This window comes from Pelodiscus sinensis, chromosome 19 (genome assembly GCF_049634645.1).
Source record: "Pelodiscus sinensis isolate JC-2024 chromosome 19, ASM4963464v1, whole genome shotgun sequence".
NCBI lineage: Eukaryota > Metazoa > Chordata > Testudines > Trionychidae > Pelodiscus > Pelodiscus sinensis.
In genome coordinates, this window is record NC_134729.1 from 31332890 (window position 1) to 31357224 (window position 24335).

Sequence of the window (24335 nt, forward strand, 5' to 3'; positions counted from 1 at the left end):
ACTCAGAATGCAAAGGGGCAGTAGGATCTGTGGGGTAGCTACCTACAGTGCATTGCTGTCAAAATCAAAGGCAGCCACATGACTAGGGACTGCATTGATCTCATGCACACGCTGATCACACGCACCTGGGACTTTACAAAATCAGGCGCTAAAAAAATTGACCCTTTTAATGAATTTGACTTAATCTTGTAGTGCAGAACACTGAAAGTTTGTCTCAAATTCCTAGTTTATGCTGCACAATTTCCAGATATTTGTGATGGCAATTGGCACATTCTGGTTAACTTGAGTGTTTATGAAACCACACTGACTTAAAAATCTAGATTAATATTAATATATAAATCTAGATTGCTTATATTATATATATATATATATATATATATCAAAATATTTTTAAAAAATAACTGTCCAGAACAAAACTAGTTGGCAGTCTGCCACTGTGTATTAAGTAAAGTTACAGAAGCCAGCCCGGGGGGCGATATGTTACCAATGTAAAATGAAGACAGCACTGCAAATTATAAAAGAACAAATTTAATAGCCAAAGGAAGAGGAATAGATAAATACTCTCTAAACAAAGACCAACACGAAACTAATGTATTATTAGCTCTTATTTCTGTCTGTATGTAAATACAGAACATTTGGGCAACCGTTGGACTAAATTGGTCTTTTTTGAAGTATCTGGTAATGACAAAACTGTGAAGGTCTTTCTATTGTAATTGTCCAGTTTGATAAATATGCACATTTAATTAACTGACTTGCCTACTGCAAACATTTAAAATGTCGACAATTCTCTCACACAGGATGATAATTAAATCAGGCATATTAAAAATTAATACTTTCAGCATTTATAAAACATGCTCCACAAGTTCAGAGTCAATCCTCTTCCCTGGAGGTACTTTTGATCCACAGGCAGTTTCAGACCCTTTAGCTACGGAAGAATGACAGTGGAGGTTAATGCTGCAAGAAAGATTCTTTGCTGCCTTTGGCCACTCTGCAACATAATCAAACTTCAGCAGCTGCAAAGAGTCCGTAAAATACTGTTGTGGTTTGTAAGGTACAAGCTTCAACATGGAAAACTGCAATTATAACTGCCACATTTAACAAGCACGTAAATAAAAGGACTGCATAAACAATGTAGACTGAAGACAGTATCTGACAGGTTCTGTAACAGGTTAGCTAAACACTTCACATTAAACTTGCAAAATGGTCAGTTTGGTCTCCAAGATTAAAATTTCAACCGAAAATGGAAGTAGTAACATAAAAATCTTGAATAAGAGGCTTTAACTTGTTGTAACGTTTTGGTGAGTAATAAAATCTAATAACCCTACTCTATAAAAATACCTGCACCTACATTTAACATTCCAATTCTCAAGCTACCATGATGTGCTTCTAGATGCTTTAATATCAATGCTGTGATGATCTTTAGGCAAATTGGTCTTTTCTGAAACAAATCTTCCTAATATCAATGCTAAACTGCTCAGGGGGATTTTGTATATAATGTGTGTAGACACACAGTCCACATATCTACACATCACAAATGGGCACAGTGACCTACCCTCTCTCCCCTCTGGGGCAGGGTTGAAGCACTTTAGAATGGCAGAATAGGGGTGGGAAAACTTGCACACCCACTCCGTTCACTGCATCAGCTGTGAACAGTGATAGTCCCTCTTCAAGGCTGTTAAGCTAAAATCTGGCAGAAGCAAATAAATTTACACTAGAACAAAAGTGTTTAGTCCTTTTTAAAGAAAACACTGAAATAACCACTTTAACATTTTCTGAAATTGAAAAAACTATATAATAGCTATTCAGTTTTGCAGCATCTTCATAGTTCTAAAGTATGAAACTGTAAGATTCTGCCAGAAAGTTGGCAAAAAAAGTAGAATCTGAAGAAAATGTAAATTCTTGAAATTTAAATTTTTCCATATCTAAATTTAAACTGGATGGCAGATATGTAATTTCTTATTATCTTCTGTTGCCCAGCCCCTCTAATGACAGCCATTGATCATCAGGAAGTGCCTGAAGTACTACTTACAAACATGTTCCATTTGCTGAACTTTGTTTTAGCCATTTTGGCTTTTAAATGTTTAATCGGAAGTTTCAGGTTTACTTTTTAAATGTATTTTGCAGAAATATCTAAGTCAATCAAATGTTATAGGATAGTTGATACTGAGTTTTCTTAATTTGTTTGGATTCCTCAGCTTTACTTCTTGGCTCCATAATTCAAACAAGCATTGACCATGATACTGCATAGAGACCATATTTATTCTTGACATCTCTTCCTCCTCAAGCTAATACAGTAGTTAATGCACCTGTATTTTTAATCAAATTTATGTTTAAACACAACCCCCCCCCCCCAAAAATCTCAAGTTTTGACAGATATCAAATGAGCTTAACTATGCCAACAAAAACAATTATTTTTGAACATAGGACCTAACCATTCTTGACTCCTCACTGCCTTTAAGAATTCTTTTGCAAGCTAACAGTTTTAACTAAGAAATAATCCTCAAAAGTGTCAGGTGTTTTCAATGTAAAATAATGGCTCAGTGTTATTTACAACTAAGAATGCTTAATAGCCACTTCAGTTGCAACACAACCTCCCTAGCTTTTAAATAAGCTTCCAATGATTTTAAAGAGGATATATACACTCTTAAAATATGGACTCTTGAAACTTTGAAGTAAGACTGGCAAGGCAATCCTGGCTTCTCAAAATAACTGCTACTCCTAATATGATCAGTATTTAGCCGGAAATAACGTGCTCTAAGACATACATTCATACAACCTGCACTAATGGTCCAAACACTTAGTGTTGAACATAATACAAAAAAAACCCAGATTCTTTCTCCTCCTCATTTCAACTTTGCTGATACAATACCCCCGCAGACAATGTTCACAGCCTTGACTACCATGACGTTTTCTACATATTCTAGACCTGAAGATTTGTCATCTGTTCTGATTGGAAAAGTATTATTGTGTTCGGAGCTGATAATCTGCAAGAGAAAAAGAAATCCAGAAAAGTCAGTCAACTTCATTCACCTTTTATTAAATAAGAGTAGCGATATCAGATCAGAAATATATAGAATAATACCAAATTAAAGCAAAGATTACTCAAGTAAAAATGAGATTTGTAAAAAGACCATGCTAGAAGAATACTATCTGTTTACATGCTCAAAAACCATTTAAAGGAAACTTTGCCACATTAGAATTAAACATTCCAGCTAATAGGAATTTCTGTTCACCCAAATGGACCTTTCCACATGCTTAACAGCTTCCATGACTAAAGGTCACATTGCCAGTCTTTTCTCCACACTGTGTATTTTCTTAAATTGTATATACCAAAGGGGTTAAATCTCTGCTTCTGGTGCAAAATACTAAACCCAAACTTAACTGTAAAAATATGATTGTGGAATTTCCATAACAGCAACAGCAGGGTAGGTGAAGAAGAAATACCTTTATTAATATAATTTCTAGTAAAACTGCACATTTTTTAAAAAGTGCATTAGTGGAAAAACTACATGGGGAACTTTAGTGTACACAGTCCATAGCTCTGAAATTTACCTCCATTCTGGGTAATATAGCGAACCCATGGCAGCGCCTGATAGCCACTCTTCTCAATGATCTTTAAGTAGCGGACCTGAAAAGAAAAGATTAAATTACTTTTCTACTTCAGCATACACATGCGTTTTAGACAAAAAGTCTTGAAAACCATTATGAACAGTCCCATGAGCAGCAGGAACCAAAAGAGAGAGTAGAATGTTGTGACGGGTTACAAAAGAAGAAGTATCATGCCATCCTGTAAATAACTGGTAGCTCAGCTGGACTAATGTGCACAGTTCTGGTCACATCTCAAAACGATACAGCAGAAATAGGAGGTATTCGGAGTCAGAGGACAAAATTAAAAGAATGGAATGCTTGCATGAAAAACTTAGAGAGAGTATTCAGAGTGTAGACAAAATAATGAGATACACAAAATAAGGAGTAACAGAGAGGGTAAGAGAACTTTTTTACCCTCTCAAAAGCAAGGGGGACATAAAACTAAATTTAAAAAATGACTTTAAATTAGTTAACTGGAAAAGCAATTTTTATTCAATATATACAAAAGATAGGTAAGAAGATTAAAGATAATAAAAGCAACCAGTTATGTTAGACAGATTTTTAAAGTTAACAAATCCAGATGATTCAGTTTCAGAAATGGTTGGGAAGAAACTTCCCTTGAGTATAGGTTATTCCATAATTATCCATTATAGAGGATTTTCTTTCACATTGCCTAAAGCATGTAGAACTAGCCATTGTCTGAAACAAGGTATTGGGACTGGATGGGTCATTAGATTGATCTTGCAATAACATTCCCATATTCCTAATATAATTTCTACTGTTTTTACAAAAGATAACAAAAGTTTTGCATAAAATCTTAAGATGAACAGGTTCACTGAATCCTCAACTTAAGTACAGTTTCTGGAAGTTCAATATATTTAAAGCACCAACAGGACAAATACTAATCCTACAGTTTAAATATAAACAGTAAAACTTCTGAAAATAATTAAAAAACCAAAACTGAGCTAGATTCAGAAATTACTCGATCTCTTTTAGTTGCTGCCTTCTGTATCTATTTTAGACCTATTTTGGCTTAGAAGTAGAAAAATGGAGTACACTCCATTAGACAGGAGAAAGTTAATTGTGACTGGCTTCAAACAGTTATTGTAAGGGTTTTTTTTTTAAAAAAACTTCGACTGAAAAGATCATACACATTGTTCAAACAGATCTATATTTCTCTATAGCTGAATTTAAAGTGATAAGCTGCATTCTAGCAGAGGGATAGCCATGTTAGTCTGAATCTGCAAAAGCGGCGAGAAGTCCTGTAGACTAACCGAAGTGTTGGAGCATAAGCTTTCGTGGGCAAAGACCCACTTCGTCAGATGCATGTAGTGGAAATTTCCAGAGGCAGGTATAAATAAGCAGGCCAGAATCAGGCTAGAGATGACGAGGTGGAGCCAATCAGGGAGGATGAGACCCACTTCTTGAAGTGGGCCTCATCCTCCCTGATTGGCTCCACCTCATCATCTCTAGCCTGCATATTTATACCTGCCTCTGGAAATTTCCACTACATGCATCTGACGAAGCTGCATTTTGTACCTTATAAATAAAGCCCTGCAAATTCATGGATATCCACTTCATATCCGCATCTGTAGATATGGATTCACATATCTGTGGCTCATTTTTGTGGATACAGATACAAAATCTGCGTAGGACTCTACTTATAAAACCACAGTTACACTCAAAGAGCTAAATGAACGAAGATTCCATTTCACAAAAATTAACATTTTTACTCTTATTAACCTGTATTCCTGAAGTGGTGAAATATGGAATTTCAAACTTGACACTGATAGGAGGTTTGCCTTCTTTATCTTCAGCTTCAACACTTGGAAGACCAAAGTGAGCGCGCATCAGATACTCTTTTCCACCCTATCCAAAGAGAGGCAAAATAAATCATTGTACAAGAAAATATCCTTTAAAAACCAAAGTGCTTCAGACATGAAGATACAGTCACATAGCTCTTTTCTGAAAGGCTAAAACTGAGCACTAAGTTACTAATATCTTAATGAGAAAAAACAGTAAGATTTCCTGTTTGCTTTTCCAGTTTCATATGATTATCTTACATCGGGGTGGGCAAGAGGCTGCCAGTGGGCCACATCTGGCCTGCCAAGCCACCAGATCCAGCCTGCAGCTCCCTCGCTGGGACTCTAAGTACAGCGCAATGGCAGCCACTTGAAATACAGCTGTTCTATTCTGGGAGCGAGGAGGGAGGCTTTGTGCTCTGCCCCACCCCTCAGCAAAATCTCTCAGCTCCCACTGTCCAGTTTCTGGCCAATAGCAGCTGAGAGATTTTGCTGGTGGCAGAGGCAGCCAATGAAGCCTCCTCCCTCCCTTCACCCTACCCATGGAGCAGCTTTTGACTGCAGTCTTCAGGTTCCTGCAGGGCTGCTGACTGGAAGCTGCCTAGGTAAGCACCTCCCAGCCAGAGCCTGCCTCTGGCACCCCTGCTTTCTTTCTTCTCCTCCTCAACTACCTGCCTCAGCCCACCACCCAAACTCTCTATACCCTTTTCCCCCAGCTCAGAGCTCCCTTTCAGGCCCTGCACCCTCACCTACACCCTTCCCCAAGGCCAGAATCCCCTCTGGCATCCATACCCCCATCCCCAAGCCATCACCCAAACCCTCTGCACCCAGGTCACAACTCCCTCCCAGACCCTGCACCCCCTCCTAGAGCCCCTCCCTCAGGCCAAAATCCTCTCCTACACCCATACTCTCTCCTAGACTCTGCACCCCAAGCCTTTGCCCCATATCACAACCCCCTCCTTCACCCAAACTCCCTCTCAGACTCCACACACACTCCAACATGCCAGTCTCCTACCCCAAGCTCCCTTCTACACCCAACCTGTCCCAGACCCCCTCAGTAGAAATGTGGCCCTTGAGCACTTGCCAAAATCTTGGAGTGACCCATCATTAAAAGTTATTGCCCACCCCCACCTTAAGTACTTGGTGACTCAAGTGCCCACCCTACAATGAGGGGAGAGGGTGGGCAAATGGTACTAGTAATCCAACAGTAAGAACTAAATCAAGTGTAGAGTGAATTTCAGTCAAATTCTAGATTTTATACTAAAATTCACTCTAGACTCAATTCTTAAAACAGAAGATTTACTTATAATGAAACCCACAGTAGTTTAACAGCAGCATTGATAGGGAATGCCACCACACCAGTATAGCTTACCGGAAATGATTTAATGGACCAGACAATTTCACTGTTCTCTGGAACCCATTTGACACTTCCCACTGTGGTTTTAAATTTTGGTGAATCTGCATCATTTGGCACTGGGATGTGAATCTCCACATTATTGGCAGTTGATCTCCGCTTGAACTGACTTTTTGCCTAGAGAAAGCAAGCAATGCAGGATTTAAAAAAAATTTCCCACTTCTCCACAACCAACGCAATCTGCAGCTTTTAACAAAATCTTATTTGATCAGGTTCAAAGAGCTGCAAACTGTAAAAACATCCTTTCGGTCAGAAGTCTTATGGAACATGTATGCACAAAAGTATAATGCAGAAACCAGAACTGGATAAATTGTCAAACAGAAGTATGCAAAAGATTTAAAATAATCCATTACAATCCTATTAACATATTTAGACTTATTTTATTAAGAAACTTGTCTTATATAAAATCAAACTGCCTTACAGGAAAGAACATATCCTCTGCACTAGCTGAATAAGTTTTGAATTACTTAAAATTAGATAAATATTTATGAAAGGAGTGGCTTTCCAGAAAGCAAATGTATACTTTAAAACTATCCTACTTCACACATTTTGTTATTTACATACAGTAGTTTGCCTTGTAGAAGGAGACTGAAATTAAGAGTGGCCATTTTTGGATCTCTGACCTTGATCATATATTCTATGCGACTGTGGGAATGTTTCTCAATCACAGACTCAATCCAGATTAGTGGTTTCACCTGTTGGAGAACAAACACGTGTAAGTTTTGACTAGTCAGAAAAATGTTATACACTTTCATATAGAGCACAAAAAAAATAAGAAAAGTCCAGGAGGCTTTTACAGTTTTATCCAGAATTTAAGATATTTTCATCCATGAATTTGTTTAACTTTAGGTCAAAATATGCGCCAAACTTACGTGGGTATTAAGACGATATGACATGAGTTCAAACTCTCCATCAGGTGGGATGAAAGAAATTGTCCTATCATTTTCAAAACGAGAGAGACGAACACACTGGTGAAACTTTACGTCTTCTAGTTCCACTGATTTGCTTTTGCCACCTATCAGGAAAACAAACCACAATTTGTATAGCACGCTTGAAGATTTACGCGGCATTGGTCAGGTCCTTAATTCAATTATTGTTTTTTGGAACTAAAATGAAAATGTGCATGCTTCATTTAAATCATTGCTCTGGGATGAGGATGAGGGGTTAAGAACATAAGAACGGCCATAGGTCCATCTAGCCCAGTATCCTGTCTGCTGACAGTGGCCAATACCAGATGCCCCAGAGGGAGGGATCACAACAGGTAATCCTCACATGATCCCTCTCCTGTCACCCATTTCCAGACAGAGGCTAGGGATACCATTCCTACCCATCCTAATAGCCATTGATGGACCTAACCTCCATGAATCTATCTAGCTCTTTTTTGAACCCTGTTGAACTTCTAGTCTTCACCACATCCTCTGGCAAAGAGTTCCACAGGTTGTCTGTGCACTGTGTGAAGAAAAGCTTCCTTTTGTTTGTTTTCAACCTGCTACCTATTAATTTCATTTGGTGACCTCTAGTTCTTATATAACTTTTCCTTATTCACTTTTTCCACACCAGTCATGATTGTACAGACCTCTCTCTAACATACATATCCCCTCTTAGTCTCCTCTTTTCTAAGATGAAAAGTCCCAGTCTTTTTAATCTCTCTTCATACCTGTTGCAAACTTCTAATCATTTTTGTTGCCCTTTTCTGAAACTTTTCCAATGCCAAAGGTTCAGAATGCAGGCTGTCCCGGGGAGAGAGGGCTATCCAGTCCCCTCTCACTGCAGCATGTCGGAGCCAGGTGAGAAGTAAGGATGTTAAATTGCAGTTACCTAGGTAATCGTATAGTTGATACAATATGATTAGTCGATAGGACCACTCTGCAGAACCGCAGCAGGGGTAGCTTCAGAAGCTGGGCTCTTATTATATTCAAAATGCAGAAGTGCAGCATCTGGAACCAGACTGCTTGGTCCCAGCTCATGCTGAGTCCAGCAGCCCCTGTAACAGGCTAGTGATAGAGGCAGTGGAGGAGAAGCGGTATGGTGGCACCCTGGAGAAGGTGCTGGGAGGAATCAGCTTTTAAGCTGGCTCCCCTCAGCACTGGCTTCTGCTTCTCCCCTCGCTGCCTCTAACAGTGGCAGCAAGAAGAGGGAAGCGACTAGTCGCTTATATCCCTAGTGAAAAACTCCTCTCCATGGCTGCTGCAGCTCCAGTGGGTACAGCCAGGTAAGGGGTATATGTCCCCTGGCAGAGGCAAGTCCACGTTCATCTGCCCCCTGCTCTCCCCAGAGTGATGAATACAACAAACGGTGCACTTTCCCCTTGCTCCCTGGAGTACAGCCAGCAATGCTCCCATGTGAATTGGGGGTGGATACTTCAAACCCCTCGCCTTTCCTAAAGGGTATCCGGAGAGTGGGAGGCTTGTGTAGCCCTGGACCAGGGAGAGGTGGTGCGACAGCTCCCCCAGCCAACCCCTTTCACTTGCCTGGTGATTCTCTCTTCTGTATGGTTTTCTGAGAAGCAATCCCATTCTAAGCATATAAAATTTTTCTGGCACAACCAAACCTTTAAGTTGCTTTAAGTTATGATAAGAGGAAGCTGTATAGTGAATTTGGTGGTCCTAGCTATTATTGTTTAGGAGGAGTTTTTGAACAGCCAAAAAACAAAAAACCTCTCTCTCAGGCCAAGGGTGGGCAATAAAACAGTGGCAGTTCACCAGGTTAGCCCCTGATGGGTTGTTGCTGCTATATTAACCTGTACCTCCAAAGGAACGGCGATCCATGGCCAATGGGAGCTGTGATTCCCCATACCTGCGGAGGCACAGGTAAACAGAGCAGTATGAGGGCCTGCTGGGAGCTAGCCCCAATACACTGGATTTGGCCTGTGGGCTGGTATCTGCCCACCCTGTCTTAGGCAATCATTGCATTTTATAAAGCAATTGAGCGGTCAGCTGCTCATGGTCGCCATAATAGTTCTATTCTACATCTAATTCATTATAGTACATTTAGGAATCTTAGGGCACATCTACACAGCAGAGCTAAAGCCGAATTAAGTTATGCAACTTCAGCTACATCAATTGTGCAGCTTAAGTCAAAATAACTTATTTCGGCTTTTGGTGCTGTCCACACAGCAGGACAGCTGAGAAAAAGCACTCTTCCTTTGACTTCCCTTACTCCTCATAAAATGAGGGTTACAGGAGTCGGAGTAAGAAGTCCTCCAGCTTGCCATTATTTTGACAATATGACCAAATAACTTCTCATAATGTGGAATAATGCCGGTTAGTGTGAAATAACACTGCTGTGTAGACATGCCCTTAGTGAAAAGAGAGTGGAGGTAGCCCATTGAAGCAGACCAACTTAAATAAGGTATTCTGTTCTCTTTGCTCAGTACTGTCACTGGAAATACAGTATTGGACTTCTGGTCTGAAGGGAAAGAAAAGCATTTACATGTCCCAAGAATTTAAGAGGTATTTCCCCCTGACATTTCACAAGTGCACAAAACAGGATGATGTTGCTGTGATGGTTCCCCCCGCCCAGCTTTATGAAAATTGGCTTGAGAGTATAAATATGCATAACTCGAAGATGCTTTATACAACATACCTCAAGTAACCTTTTTATTTCTATAATCTGGTGGACTTGTATATCTTATTTTGTGCTTGCATCAATCTTTTATGTGAAGTCAGAAACATGAAGCATGAACCAGTTTATACTTTTGAATGTGCTAATAAGAGCTATTACTGATGTGCCAGAAGGCTTGGTGATCAACCCAACAACTTATGAACAGCCTTGTTTATCCTGTAAATCCAGAAGGTGGTTAGGCTAGAACAGTGGTCACCAACCAGTAGATTGGGATCTACTGGTCGATCTTGGAGCCCCTGACTAGTCATCCTGACTGCTTTGGCCAGGAAGCTGTCAAGAGCTGGCAATTCAGTTGCCCCTTCACCCACTCATGCTGCTCCTGCCTCTGCCTTGGAGCTGCCCCCCGGGCACCTCCTGATTGCTGTGCAAGGTGTGAGAGGGAGAAGGTGAGGCACTGATGTCAGGGTGTCCCTCCTCCCCCCACTTTTGAACCCTATCTCCACACAGGGGATGGAGGGAGCCTGGCAATGCAAATCTGTCACTGCCACATACTCTGTGTGCGTGTGTGTGTGATTCTCTCACACACACACACACACACACACACACACACCCCATCTCCTGAACCAACACATACATTGGGGCAGGGGGTAAGGAGGAGGATACCACTACTTTTACTGCTTGCAAAGTGGGTTAGTTTTGGTTTTTGACTGGTCTGTGCATTTCATAATTTTCATTTCTCTCTTACACTTAAATGTAATTATTTGAGTAGCGAGTTCTAAAATGCCTAACTGGAGTAAATATCCCTACGGTAATTGTTAATCCTGGAAGTGGCTGGCATGTTCCTGCAGCCCCTGAGAAAGGCAGAGCAGGGAGTCTCCACATGCTGTCCTTGCCTGCAGACACTGCTCTTGCAGCTCCCATTGATCAATAATGGGGAACTGTGGCCAGTAGAAGCAGTGCCTGAGTATGAGGGGCAGCAAATGGCGCCATGGAGCCATTGCTGTGCATGCCAACTGATTTCAGGAGTGGTGCAGGGCCAGGGCAGGAGTAAGCCTGCCTTAACCTCACTGCTCCACCAACCAGAAGCCATCTCAGTGCCCAGCCAGAGCTTGCTTCCTGAACCCCTATCTCTGCCCTGAACCTACACCTACACCAACCTACTGTCCCAGATGTGAGTCCCCCTGCACCCAAACCCCTCCTGGACACCAATCCTCTAACCTGGGCTAAGCCTAGAGTGCCTCCCAAACTCCTTGGCCCAAGACCAGACCCTGTATCCCAACCCCCTACCTCAGCCTGGTGAAAATGAGTGAGGATGGGGGAGGAAAGAGGAGGAAGTGAGCAGGGTGAAGCCTCAGAGAAGAGGTGAAGCAGGGGCAGGGCCTCAAAGAAGGGGCAGGAAGGAAGTGGGGCAAGGGTATTTGGGTTGAGGTAGATCTCACATTGCACTTAAATGGAAAAAGTGATCTTGTGGTTAAAAATATTGGAGACCGCTGGTCTACAAAGACATGTGACCATAGCACCTGGTACTGGAACCCATTTTGAACTTGGTGTTTTTCCATGGGAGGGGAGATGCCAAACAAAAACTTCCTGCCCTGGGAGAAAGTCTATTTAAACAATGGGAATCTATCAGCCCTTTATCTTCTGCTGGCCTTGGAAAATGCCTGGCACTTCTTAACTGGAAAAAGAACCTTAAAGAGAACTGGAGACCCACTTCAGAATAAAAGATCATCTGGGTCTTGGAAGATACCACCTGAACTAAGAACAGCTGTTTAGGGTAAAAATTTGCATGTGACAAGTTTCTTAGTGAATTAGAACGAGCTATGTCTTTTCTATTCATTTTAATTTAGCAACTTAATTGTATCTGTTTTTAATTGCAACCCTTTAAATCCTACTGTTTGTATTTAATAAAACACTTTTGTTTACTATCAGGCCTAATGTAAGTAATTGTTAGCTGGGAGAAGCAACCACTGTGCAGCTCTCTTTCATTGATAAAGGGTGCTTTCCTGATGAGCTTTCACTGTGTAAAACTTGCACGGAGAAAGACAGATTAATTTGGGGGGTTGATTCCTTTTGGGGATTGGTTTCCTGGGTGCTGACCCCTACAACTGTGTCCTCCCAGAGCTGAAGTGGTTCAGGGTCTGCACTGCTCTGCAGGGGGCAGTTACCTCAACTCTCTGCCTTGTCTGGAGGAGACCAGAGGATCTGGCCCAGCAGGACAAGGTGGCGGGGAGCCCCAGAAAGCAAGGAGGCAGGAAGCAGTGTGGCATGATCAGCACACTGGGGAACAATCCCCCGGGGTCTTCTGTGACTGCACCTGTCACAGTTGCTATGTGTGTGCAATCGGTTAGAGAGGCTGTCCAATATTTTACTTCCTCCTCAACTCCCCTCCCATGACCTCCTCTTTAGTTCACAGACTGTGGATATACATCTCCATATATCTCAACCTGCCAATTCCCACATTTAATCTCCTGTATTAAAAATAAGAAAACACTAAAATATTAATACTGCAAACTTAAGGGCCGGGATTAATTTTTGCACTGGGAATAGCTCCTTCTATAACATTCTTCTTTAAATTACAACTTAATTGTAAATAATTTTCAACAATAACAGGGGGCATCAAATTTGCATATAACATGGGTAACTGGAGCTAAAATAAATGACAATTCTTTAAATTCACAGCGATATAAGCCTATATTGGGGCAGGCAAAACATGACCCAAGGACATAGCAGGAGCCCAACTCCCTGCCTGCTCTGACCCCACATGCTACTGAGAGCAGTTTTCTGAACACTGCAAGCCTGCTGGGTGTGAAGGAGAGACTGCACACAATCTTGCAGTTCCCACTGGCCAGTTTCTGGCCAATGAGAGCTGCCTATTTGGAGGGCCAGCAGCACGCAATGTACTGCTCCCCTCATCTTGCAGCATTCAGAGCAACGGATATGGCTCCTACCTGGCTGAGGAACCTACTGGGCAGGGCTACTGGCCAGGAGAAATCCAGATAAGCACCTCCCTGCCACAGCCTGCCTCTAGCACCCCAGTCCTTCCCTTCCCTAATCCTCTGCCCCTCTACCCCATGTAACCCCAACCCTTTGCATCCTTGCTCCTGCACCCATACCCCCTCCCAGATCCTGCACTCCCTCTTACAACAGGTAACAATTCCCTCACAGACCTTACACCTCAATCTCCTACTGTTGGTCACAACCACTTCCCAGTCCTGCTCCCCTTCCTACATCCCTTCTCCAGGTCACAACCCACTCCCAGATGCTGCATCCCAATTCCTTATCCCCAGTCACTACTCACATTCCTGCACACACATACCGTGAACTCCTGCCCCAGGTCACAACCCTCTCAGACCCTACACTCTCCTCCAGGTCAGAATCCTCTCTTGCACCCATATCCCTCTCCTGTATTCTGCACACCCTCTTGCATCCCAGTCTCCTGTCCCATGTCACAACTTTCTTCCTTCACCCAAACTTTCTCCCAGATCCCAATCCCTTACCTCAAGTTCCCTTCTGCATCCAACCTCTATCCTAGACCCTGCACCTCCTCCATTAATATAATGGAATAGTGCAGCCCTTGACCACTTACCAAATTCTTGGAGTGGCCTCCCCAACAAAAATTATTACCCACCCCAGGCCTATGTAGTGGAAATCACTGGCATACCACTCAGGCTAGAAATGGAAAGTTCCTTAACTGAATGAAGATCAGGTCTTCATGGTCAATAATACATTAATATTTTACACTTCACATCCACCCGAAGAGTGCTTCCCGTCTGATAGCAAATCATTTAATTTGTAACACTAAAATTACTCTTTACTCTTATATAGCAATACAACCTCCTCAACTAGTAAATGAGAAGACACACCATCCTAAATAAATCTTGTTGTCTGATGTGTTGCATTGCCTTAAGGTGACCTAAAGACAAAGAAACGAGGAAATATGCCTGTATGTTTTTAGAAATGCTATATACATACTCACGTCCTGTATTATCGAAGAGTACTTTATCATTTAAACCGAGGCGAAGCTCTGGCATTCCTGAGAGAAAGACCCTCATTTTAATGGATCCAACTATCTCACTGCGCAATACATTTCCGTTGGCACTAACCTAAAGAGCAAAGAAAGGTGAAGTCATTCTCCTCAGCTATTGGAACAATCTTTAACAACTAGGTACAATGATTTTACACTTCCTTGTTTTCACAAGATTAGGGTCTCAAAATAAACAATATTGAAAACTCAGTCAATCCTGGGAAACAATATTTTCAATAAATTTGCACATTTACACTGAAAGGTCTCGTGTGTTAGTGAACATGTTTATTAATCGAGGATATATAAAGTTTTGTTTGCTAACAAATAGGTAATAAGATTGTTACAATACATTTGAAAATGATAACATGTATGTATTAAAATGATAGCACTAAGTGTGCCAGTAACAACTATCTGGGTAAAAGCCACACAACCTCTCAAATGAACTCCCACAGTAAAACAATAAAGGACAAATACACCCTATCACTTGTGGGTGTCCCTATCATCACCCTATCATCAACCCTACAAGACAGACACTAATTGAGAAATTGTTTCTTTAAGTGCTTGCTGGATCTAAAGTAGGTGTGGTAGATCCAACAGTTTCTCTCTCTCTCACACACACACACCCCCACCCACCCCAAGAAAATGGTTATCTTCAGCCAGACACTGATACCACCACAGGTCTAAAAAGATAGACGCTTGAATCGCCACCTTAACACACACAAAACTGCATTCACCAAATAATAACAATCCCCTTCAGAGAAATAAATCACATCATGGAACGGGCCACTCAAATACCATGAGAAAACCTGCCTCAATACAGAAATAAAATCCCCTTGGACCTCACCCCTAGTTGTTATCTACCATCCTTCACCAGAAGCCATATGGGGGTGGGGCAGGGGGAAGAGAGATCATGAAACAATACAACCAATACCCAATGGGGACCTTATCTTGAAACAGACTGAAAGCCAGAAAGGAGGGATTCCGAAACAAACTACCCTTTAACCTCTCCAAGATCACTGTCAGAGGTAAAGTCGCCAAAGACCAGAACACACTTACTTAAAGGGGCACCAGATCCTGCCAGGACAACAGGTGCAAAACCTACAGATCATTGTAGCAGTGGAGATACAACAAACACCTTCTACAATGAACCTTTCAAGGTTCGTGGATCCTACACATGCCTAGCACATGTGGTATACTTCATCCAATGCACTAAGTACTCCAGTAACAAACAATCTGGGTAAAAACCATACCACCTCTCAAATGAACTCCCACAGTAAAACGATAAAGGACAAATACACCCTATCACTTGTGGGTGTACACTGTTCATAAAGCAGTCACTCTGTCAGTCATGATACTCAAAAGGAAACCTGCATAGCACTTTCAAAAGACAAGCTGTGACACACAGAGCTTTTTCAAGTCTGAAAAGACACTTTATGTAGCTCAAAAGCTTGTTTCATTCACCAACCAAGGTTGGCCCAATAAAAGATAATACACCATGTCTCTAATATCCTGGGACCAACAGGACTACAAATAACACTGGAGTCATTCCATGAGAGTAGAAGAGAGTTTGTTTTATTCAGAGAGTGAGGGGTAGGCAGGAATATAAAGAGTCCCTATGTTTTTCAAGTTTAGAATGGAAAAGAAGCTCCCTGATGGCTGAAAAAATCTATTGAAGTCTATTATATAAGTCATACTCATGTACCTGCGTGTACAGCAACATAAGGTACTATCACTGTTGATCACTCCATTTGGAGACATGTAAATTGTTTCAAATGAAATACTAAAACGTTATAGATCAAGCTATTCACACTGATTTCTGTTTCCATTTTGTGTTTGCATATTTACTGATTACTACAACTCTCATTAAAAAACAAAATAAACTACAAGTAAAATACAAACCCACCAAGAGATTAACAGATTCTATAACATCCAGAAACACTTCATTTTTCCTATACTTTATCCCTTCTGACCGCCAGGAAACAGCATTGGTAACAGTGGCAGGTGGGCGTGGAGCTCCAGTTTCCAGTTTGTGGCCTTCTTGAGTGATGTACCTTCAGAATCACATAAGTTTCTTATTTAAATACAAAAGTTACATTTTGTACCCTTTAGTAATTCACTTAAGGTCACAGGTCATCAGCAAACAAAAGAAGTCTGATATTAATTCAAATTAAATCCTAGAAAATACTATTTCTTTGCCAGGTCAAGACAGATCATGTATTTATAGGAAATTGTACCATTCCATCAACAAGGACAGGAAAAGGTTGACAGCTTTTTGATGACATCTAACTATAATACGACCATAAAAACCATTGTTGATATAACTGTTATAAAAATTGCAACAAATGTTATGCCAAGTATCACATATGGCCAGAAAGAGTTAAGGCTAGAATTCTGACATGTATTGTTAGAAATTAGAAGTGATACTAATTGTATATATTTGCTTGTATCTTGTAAGATGGTAAAAGTAACCATGTAAACAGACAGGTCCTGTTGATTAGGAGATCAAAGGGGAAATTATTTCACCCAAGATTCATTTTATTGTCTATATGTCTCTTTAAAGGATAAACTGCCTTATCTTACTTACCTTAATGTTTTGGGAAACAGAAGTTTATCTCAAAAGCCTATTGTTAACTCAGAACTGAAATGTCAAGAGGCTTCTTGAAATCTATATAAAACCCTTTGGGTCCTGATCCTTTTTCTCTCATATCTGTTTAAGACTTCATGCAGGGAAAGCCTAAACCATAAGGATTTAGAGCCCAGTCCTAAACTCGTACACACACAGAATATGATGATGAGCAATGGACTATAACCTATGAACTAAATTCCGCAAGAACTCTTTGCAATCACAAAGCTTACCTTTGCTAGGAATCCACTCTTAGAATTGTACTCATGTCTGTATGATTTTTAACCAATATTCTCTTATTTTTATTACATTTTAGTTTAGTTAAGACTTGGCTATAAGCGTGTATTTGGGATAAGGTCTGAAACATTCAATGAGCTGAGAGATAATGCATCTGATCCTTTGGGATTGGTAGAACTTTATTTGACTTGGGTGTCCAGGTGGGAGCCTGAGTCTGGATAAAGGGAATGTGTTGTTTCCACTGGATAACCAGAGAGGCTGTTTTGTGCTAGTTTAGTAAACTGAAGTACTAGGAAAACCACCAGCTCTGGGGGACTGGCTGTCCCATTCTTTGCAGTTCTCCCTAATGGACAGACCTCAGCTGACTCTTTTGGGACACCTGTTATTAGTATCCTATTGATTTTAATCCAGGCTGGTAAACAAAAGGAAACCTACAAATTGATCCCATGTTGTAATAACCTGGAGAGAGGACGGTTTCTAAAGTCATGTAAACTAACTTCTTTATGCTCATAAGTGTTCAAAACATCTGTCACCTGGTATCTAAGTGCAAGTACACGGATACTTACTCTTGTAAAATTTTACTGTCAGTGGTTTGAGGATAGCCAAAATCCATGAGCTCATCAAGCAATTCATAAATTATAACAAAGTTATCTCGAATGCTCTCTTCTTCCAACTCTTTGAAATATTCAGAAAATACCTGAAATGTTAATATTAGAAAACAGTGAAGTTTAATTCACATAACTTGTAATCCTCCATTTCTGAAAATTAAAAATGTGATGACCTATAGTAGTGAATTAAGGTAACTTGTTGAACTTTAAAATCCAAGTTTCCTGACTTTCAAGTATTTCATTTTCTTCCCACTACACAAATAGAACAAGTTTCTTTATTTTAGAGCCATAATTGGAAACAGAAATGCCATTGAACTGAATGTAACAATAATGTTTTATCACCCCATCGAATCAATTTCAAAATGATCTTTAGCACTTCCGCATTTGTCTGTAGCTCAAAGAACTCACTGATGGCACCGTTCATACTTTCACACACAATACTACTCCTGTGTATACTCCTAGGAGAGTCAAGGTGGATGAAGTATTTTTTTTAAATTGGACCTGCTTCTGCTGGTAAGAAGAAAAACTCTATGTAAGCTCAAAAGCTGGTGTGTCACCAAAATTTTTCCAATAAAAGTCTGGTTTCTCTAACATCCCTAGGACTAACACAGCTACAAAACTCTATACTACACTAGTTTAACATGCTGATGGGCCACACTCCCCCTCTCCGCCCCCCCCACACACAGTGATATGCGAGGTATGAGGAGATTGCACACTGCCACTGGAATGTGAAGAGAAGAGGGGAGCTCTACTATGTGAAGGGGGAATGTGGCAGGCAGAACCCCCAGTGTGGATGGGAGGAGATTGCGGGGACCCTGCCTGGTATGAAGTGGGGAGGATAAAGGCAGGCAGACAAAGCCCCTTGCATAGGGGAGGGAGGTAGCAATGAGTATTCACACAGAACATGGGGAGAGAATGGGGGTTCTTACTACAGGGAGGGAGCATGGAACCCCTGCAACAGGGGAAAATGGGGGATGTTAAAATGCATGGAGGGAGGAGTGGGGGCACATAGTATGCCTGGAGTTTATATGTATTCGTGTGTGAGGGGAGACTGTGTGCTCCATACCAGGATCTGCCAGAGTCCATCCTATAGAGGGAAATGAGGAAAACGCAAATGGGGGTATGCACAAAGCTGATTGTATGGGGGAGAAAGAGGGAACCCTGGTATGGAAGGGGACATGGAAGGGGACACATGGAGACCCTTTTGGGGAGGAGACTGGCTGGAATTGCAGGGATCCTCTGAAAAAAAGAGGGGAATGGGAGGGTGGCACCCAGAGATTTGTGGGAGAAAATGGAAGATTACAAGGAGCCCCCATGCGTGCAATATTCTCAGCCTACAAAAGCCACGAAGAGTGTAACACACACATACATGTACTCCCTGCTCCCCAGTACTACTTTAACAATTTTTTGTTTGGGGATATTTCTATAGAGAACACAAGTTATTGAAATAAACACTGGGCCGAGCCTCAAAACCTGTGCATTGGAAATCTAACAATCCTTGTCTCGGTTTCTCTTCTTTCAAGTAGTTCTTTATATTTACACACATCCGTAATCGCTGGCTAAAACACACTGCCCCATCTCAGACCAGACTGGATGTCAAATGCCCATTTTTAAAGCCTGCCCCCTCAAGCAGTAGTGCATTCCTCCAATGTCCATTTAACAGACACCACACTTCTCACCTTCTCCCCCCCCCTCGCCCCCGTCTTTTTTTTTTTTTTTTAAACTTGCAGGGGCTACCAACAAAAACACATGAACATAGCCACTATTTTATTTGACAAATTAGGGTTGTGACCTCTAAAAATTAAAAGAAACCACGATGTATGTGGAATATGCCTGCCTACAAAAATTCCTTCCAGGAAAACAAAAACAAAAAAAACCCATGCTAACCCCAGAGTTTGTAATGTACCACACAACATCCATGAAGTACAGCCAAGCTTTGCCTTATCCTAGAAGAGTAGCCCCTTCCAGAAGCCACACAGCAAAGAAGTCACCAAAGAAAAGGAAATAGTTTTCTTCCGAAATAGATGCTTCAGGGCACTGGCTTTCAACTTGTACAGATTAATGTACCCCTTCCAGGAGTCTGATTTTTCTCACACATCCCCAAGTTTCACCTCACTTTAAAACTACTTGTTTACAAAATCAGACATAAAAATACAAGTGTAACAGCACACACTTACTAAAAAATTGCTTACTGTCTCATAGAATTATAAGAACATAATGGCTATACTGGGTCAGACCAAAGGTCCAACCAGCCCAGTACCCTGTCTGCCAACAGTGGCCAATGCCAGGTGTCCCAGAGGAAGTAAACCGAACAGATAATGATCAAGCGATTTCTCTCCTACCATCCATCTCCACCTTCTGACACCATTCCTTACCCATGCTGGCTAATAGCCATTAATTATAAAATTAACTGAAATATAAATATTGTTTTTACATGTCAGTGTGTAGTACTGCAATGTTTTATTAGTCTTAAAAAAAAGTCTAGTAGCATTTTAAAGTTTTTCCTGTTACAGACTAACTTGGCTGCCCCTCTGAAGCTACTAATTGTATGAAATTTTAGTTTGTACTGACTTAGCTTGTTGTAAAATTAGGCAAGTATCTAGAGGAGTTGGTGTATCCCACCCTCCCAGAAGAGCTCTGTGCACCTCCAGGCCTGATCTACACTACAGCAGAAGGTCAAATTAAGATACGCAACTCCTATTACATTACTCATGTAGTTGGAGTTGACATATCTTAAACTGAGTTTCTGTGCCGTCCACACAGTCGCAGGCTGACAGGAGCAAATACTCCTGTTGGCTTCCCTTACTCCTCATGAGGAGCAGGAGTACCGATGCTGATGGGGGCACCCTCTGAGTTCAATTTACAGGTTCTTCACTAGATCCACTAAATTGAACCCCATCCATCTTCAGTGTAGTGTAGACATGGCCCTAGGAGCATACATACCTCTGGTTGAGAATTAGTGCTTTGGAGAATAGCCTGAGCACAATATCCCCCTAGAATCTCTCCAGACTTTTATCTTCATACAGCACTGAGTTTAAAATTCTCATCCCTACTCTCAAGGCTCTGCACACAGCTACTTACATGCAACATTTAAGACACAGTCTTGTTTAAAGAACTTTGATTCCCTTCACTCCAAAATACAAAGGTTGTTAGTTTCTTTTCTCAACTCTATGCTGCCACAAAACTGCAATATAGGCTCCCTAGTCCAGCTCAGCAAGTCATGTATTAATGAAATACATCCTAAAAATCTGCTTCCTCAACAATGCTCACAAAGCTCACAATATTTGAATCTAGCTTTCATGTTGTATCATTTTCTGTGCCTGTTTATTATAAGATTGTCAGTATCCTTGTCCTGTACAGCACAAAATAAACATCAGAAACGAACACTGAAAGATCTTTATATAACCACCTATAATCCAAATATGCCATTTCTGCACAGCACTACATAATTAAAAGATTTCCATATCTACATAAAACATATGTTTAGTTATATGAACAAATATCACTTCCATACTCACCTGAACCACCTTGTAAAGAAATGAAAACACCAGAGAGACACAAGCATTCTTCTTAGAAGTAGCAACAACTGAAAAAGTATGTTCAGGAATTGGAGTTTAAAGTTACACTTTTTAAAAAATGCTTATAATTAAATACATTTTCAAAACGCATTTACTATATTATTACAGCTGGCCCAAATATTAAGGAAGCAGCAATGACATTCCTCTTTCCAGAGTCATTTGATATTGAAAATTCTGGGGTTTATGTTATTTTTGATGGTTTAACTCCTGGGGGCAGAGGACTAAAAATTCAGGAAATACTTATATTAAATTGGCACTTTAACACTTTTATACACGTTACTGGAATAAGGTATGTCATGAAAAAACTCCTATTTATATATTTTTTGCATCTTTGTAAATCTTGATCAATAAAATTCTTAGCAGTAAGCCTGTTATCCTATTACTTCCATTCAAGTACAAATTCTGAAAATCCACCATGTTCATCAGTTTCACCATACTAACAGTTTGACACTTTAAAGGATACGATATAAATTGTTGTGTTTAATCCACATAAAACGTACTCCTCCATGAGCTAGAATGGGAGAAAGTGTTCCCTCCTCCTCTTTTTCCATAAGAATTGGCATGAAGTGCTCCACCTCAGACATATCCACATCTCCACGGTAATTCCGGCAGATGAGGACCTGCAATAGACATGCAACAGAAATCTGAATAGGTTTTAAAAACAAATGCTGAAGTTATCATCTGACACATGGGAAGTACTTTTAGGCAGTGGAACCCCAAAATTCTTCACTAACTGAATGACAAACTGTACATTGAAATCTTTCATTCGCAACTTAAGCATAGCTTTTAGAATCCATTCAGCAGCTATTAAATAGCATGTATCAATTAGGGATGGAACATCATGTTTAATTAGTTAACCAGTTAAACATTAAGTTAACAAGTAAATGATTAAATGGGGGCACACAGTCTAACTCACACTCCACAATCCCACAAGGGCTGGGAGCCAACAGTCCCCCTTTCAGCCCCACAGAGTTGGAATAGCCAGCGGACCTCTTCCAGGTAATGGTTAACCATTACCCAGTAGAGTATCACCCATTAAGGCTACGCCTAGACTACACCTCTCTGTTGACAGAGAGATGTAGATTACGCACATCGAAACTGCTAATGAAGCAGGGATTTAAATATCACACGCGCTTGATTAGTATAAATATGGCCACCGCTCCCGCCCCCCCCCCCTCGAAATTGCCGTTTTTTCAAAAAAGCTCCGTCTAGATGAGGGTCTGTCGAAAATAAACCCTTTTTCAACAGATCCTGTATTCCTCAAAAAATGAGGTTTACAGGATCTGTCGAAAACGGGTTTATTTTCAACAGATCCACGTCTAGACTGCCTTTTTTTGGAAAAAGCTCAGTTTTAAAAAAAAAAAAGCAGCAGCCATATTTATGCTAATGAAGCACGGGAGATTTAAATGCCTGCTTCATTAGCAATTTTGACATGCGTAATCTACATCTCTCTGTCGACAGAGAGGTGTAGTCTAGACGTAGCCTAAGTGTGATGCTTACCTGGTAACCAGTTACCCGTTCACATCCCTAATATCAATGTTGGGAACAGAATATACTTAGATGATAGAACAAAACCTCAGAATGTACTTAAATATGCAGAATCTCATAGACTTTAAGGTCAGAAGGGACCATTATGATCATCTAGTCTGACCCCCTGCACAGTGCAGGCCACAGAATCTCACCCACACCTCTTAGAATAATCCTTTCACCTATGTCTCAGATATTGAAGCCTTCAAATACTTTGAAGACCCCAAGATGCAGAGAATCCTCCAGCTCTGATCTGTGCTCCATGCTACACAGGAAGGCGAAAAACCTCCAGGGTCTCTGACAATCTACCCTGGAGGAAATTACCCCAAATCTAATTACCCCAAAATGGAATACGATGAAATATGGAAAGTTAGCTAAAGTGTCTCTGTAGCTTCAGTTTCCACAAGCAGTGGTGATCTCCATTTCACTTACCCCAAAATCAAACCCACTTCACTTGCATGAGTTTTTATTCACGAAGGAAGAGGATAAAAGGCCCCAGAAGGGAGAGCGGGAGGAGGAAGGGAGCCAGCTACCAAAACCAGCACTTCCTGCACCACTGCAGCTGATCAGCAGCACAAAGTCTAGCCCAAAGCTTCCGGCTGAAGCAAGGCAGCATTCTCGGCAGGCTCCCGGCACGCCTGAGGCCCCAGGGCAGGCTGGAGGAACCGGGGTCCCCACCCCAGGCGGGGGAGGGGGACGCACCGAGCGAGGTGGGGAGGGAGCATGGGGGTGTCAGAGCCTGAGCCCTCCCGCCGGGCCCCTAGGGATGCGGAGGGGCCCGAGCCCAGCGCGGGAACCCCAGGCCAGGCCGCCCCGGCTCCGCACCTTGCCCTTCAGGTCCAGCACGTACACGGCGCTGGCGGACATCGCGCCCCGGCTGCTCGGCGCCGCTGCGGCCCCGCTCCTGGCCGGAAACGCGGCCGCTCCGGCTGCCGCTCTCCACCGGCTAGGCCAGCTGCAGGGGCGGAAGAGGCCTCTGGCAGGGCGGAGGGACACCAGCGAAGGGGGCGGGGCCTTCCCGCGGAAACACGCCCTGCGGCGGAAGCGACTGAGGGAGCGGATGCACCCCCGCCCTTCTGGCCCGCGCTCTCTATGGTCCCCGTCGCCGGGGGGACGCAAAGCGGCGCGCTAGCCTGAGCGGCCCATAGAGAGCTGGAGGAACAGGCTGGCGCCTGGCTTCTTCCCAGGAGGGACATGGCCCTGCAGACCTGGGCCTGGTTCCTAGGCCTGTGGGAGTCTTAGAGGCTAGGGGCAGAAGCAGGTTTTTCTGCCCCTTCCCCCCATCCTCTTGTGGCATGCACTGACCTCACCCCTGTGCAGAATATGCAGTTGCATAAGACACCCCAAAAATGGGGTCACCCCATGGCCCT

General features: G+C 41.9%; 1 protein-coding gene across 2 annotated transcripts; it reads right to left on the reverse strand.

The window, feature by feature from the left end:
• Window positions 1-512: 512 nt before the first annotated feature.
• On the reverse strand, window positions 513-23976 carry AP1M1 (adaptor related protein complex 1 subunit mu 1). 2 transcript variants are annotated; one of them, XM_075903376.1, is made up of 12 exons: window positions 23791-23976; window positions 21902-22058; window positions 21379-21446; window positions 17819-17949; window positions 16296-16443; window positions 14345-14471; window positions 7677-7819; window positions 7428-7499; window positions 6763-6921; window positions 5332-5457; window positions 3553-3628; window positions 513-2984 (listed from the first exon to the last, which is right to left on the reverse strand). In XM_075903376.1, exons 1-12 carry the CDS (start codon window positions 23830-23832, stop codon window positions 2962-2964), a joined length of 1272 nt encoding a protein of 423 aa, XP_075759491.1. In that variant the 5' UTR covers window positions 23833-23976; the 3' UTR covers window positions 513-2961. The 2 variants fall into 2 exon arrangements, with proteins under 2 accessions (XP_075759491.1, XP_075759493.1); XM_075903378.1 differs by lacking the exon at window positions 23791-23976 and adding an exon at window positions 23398-23420.
• Window positions 23977-24335: the final 359 nt, after the last annotated feature.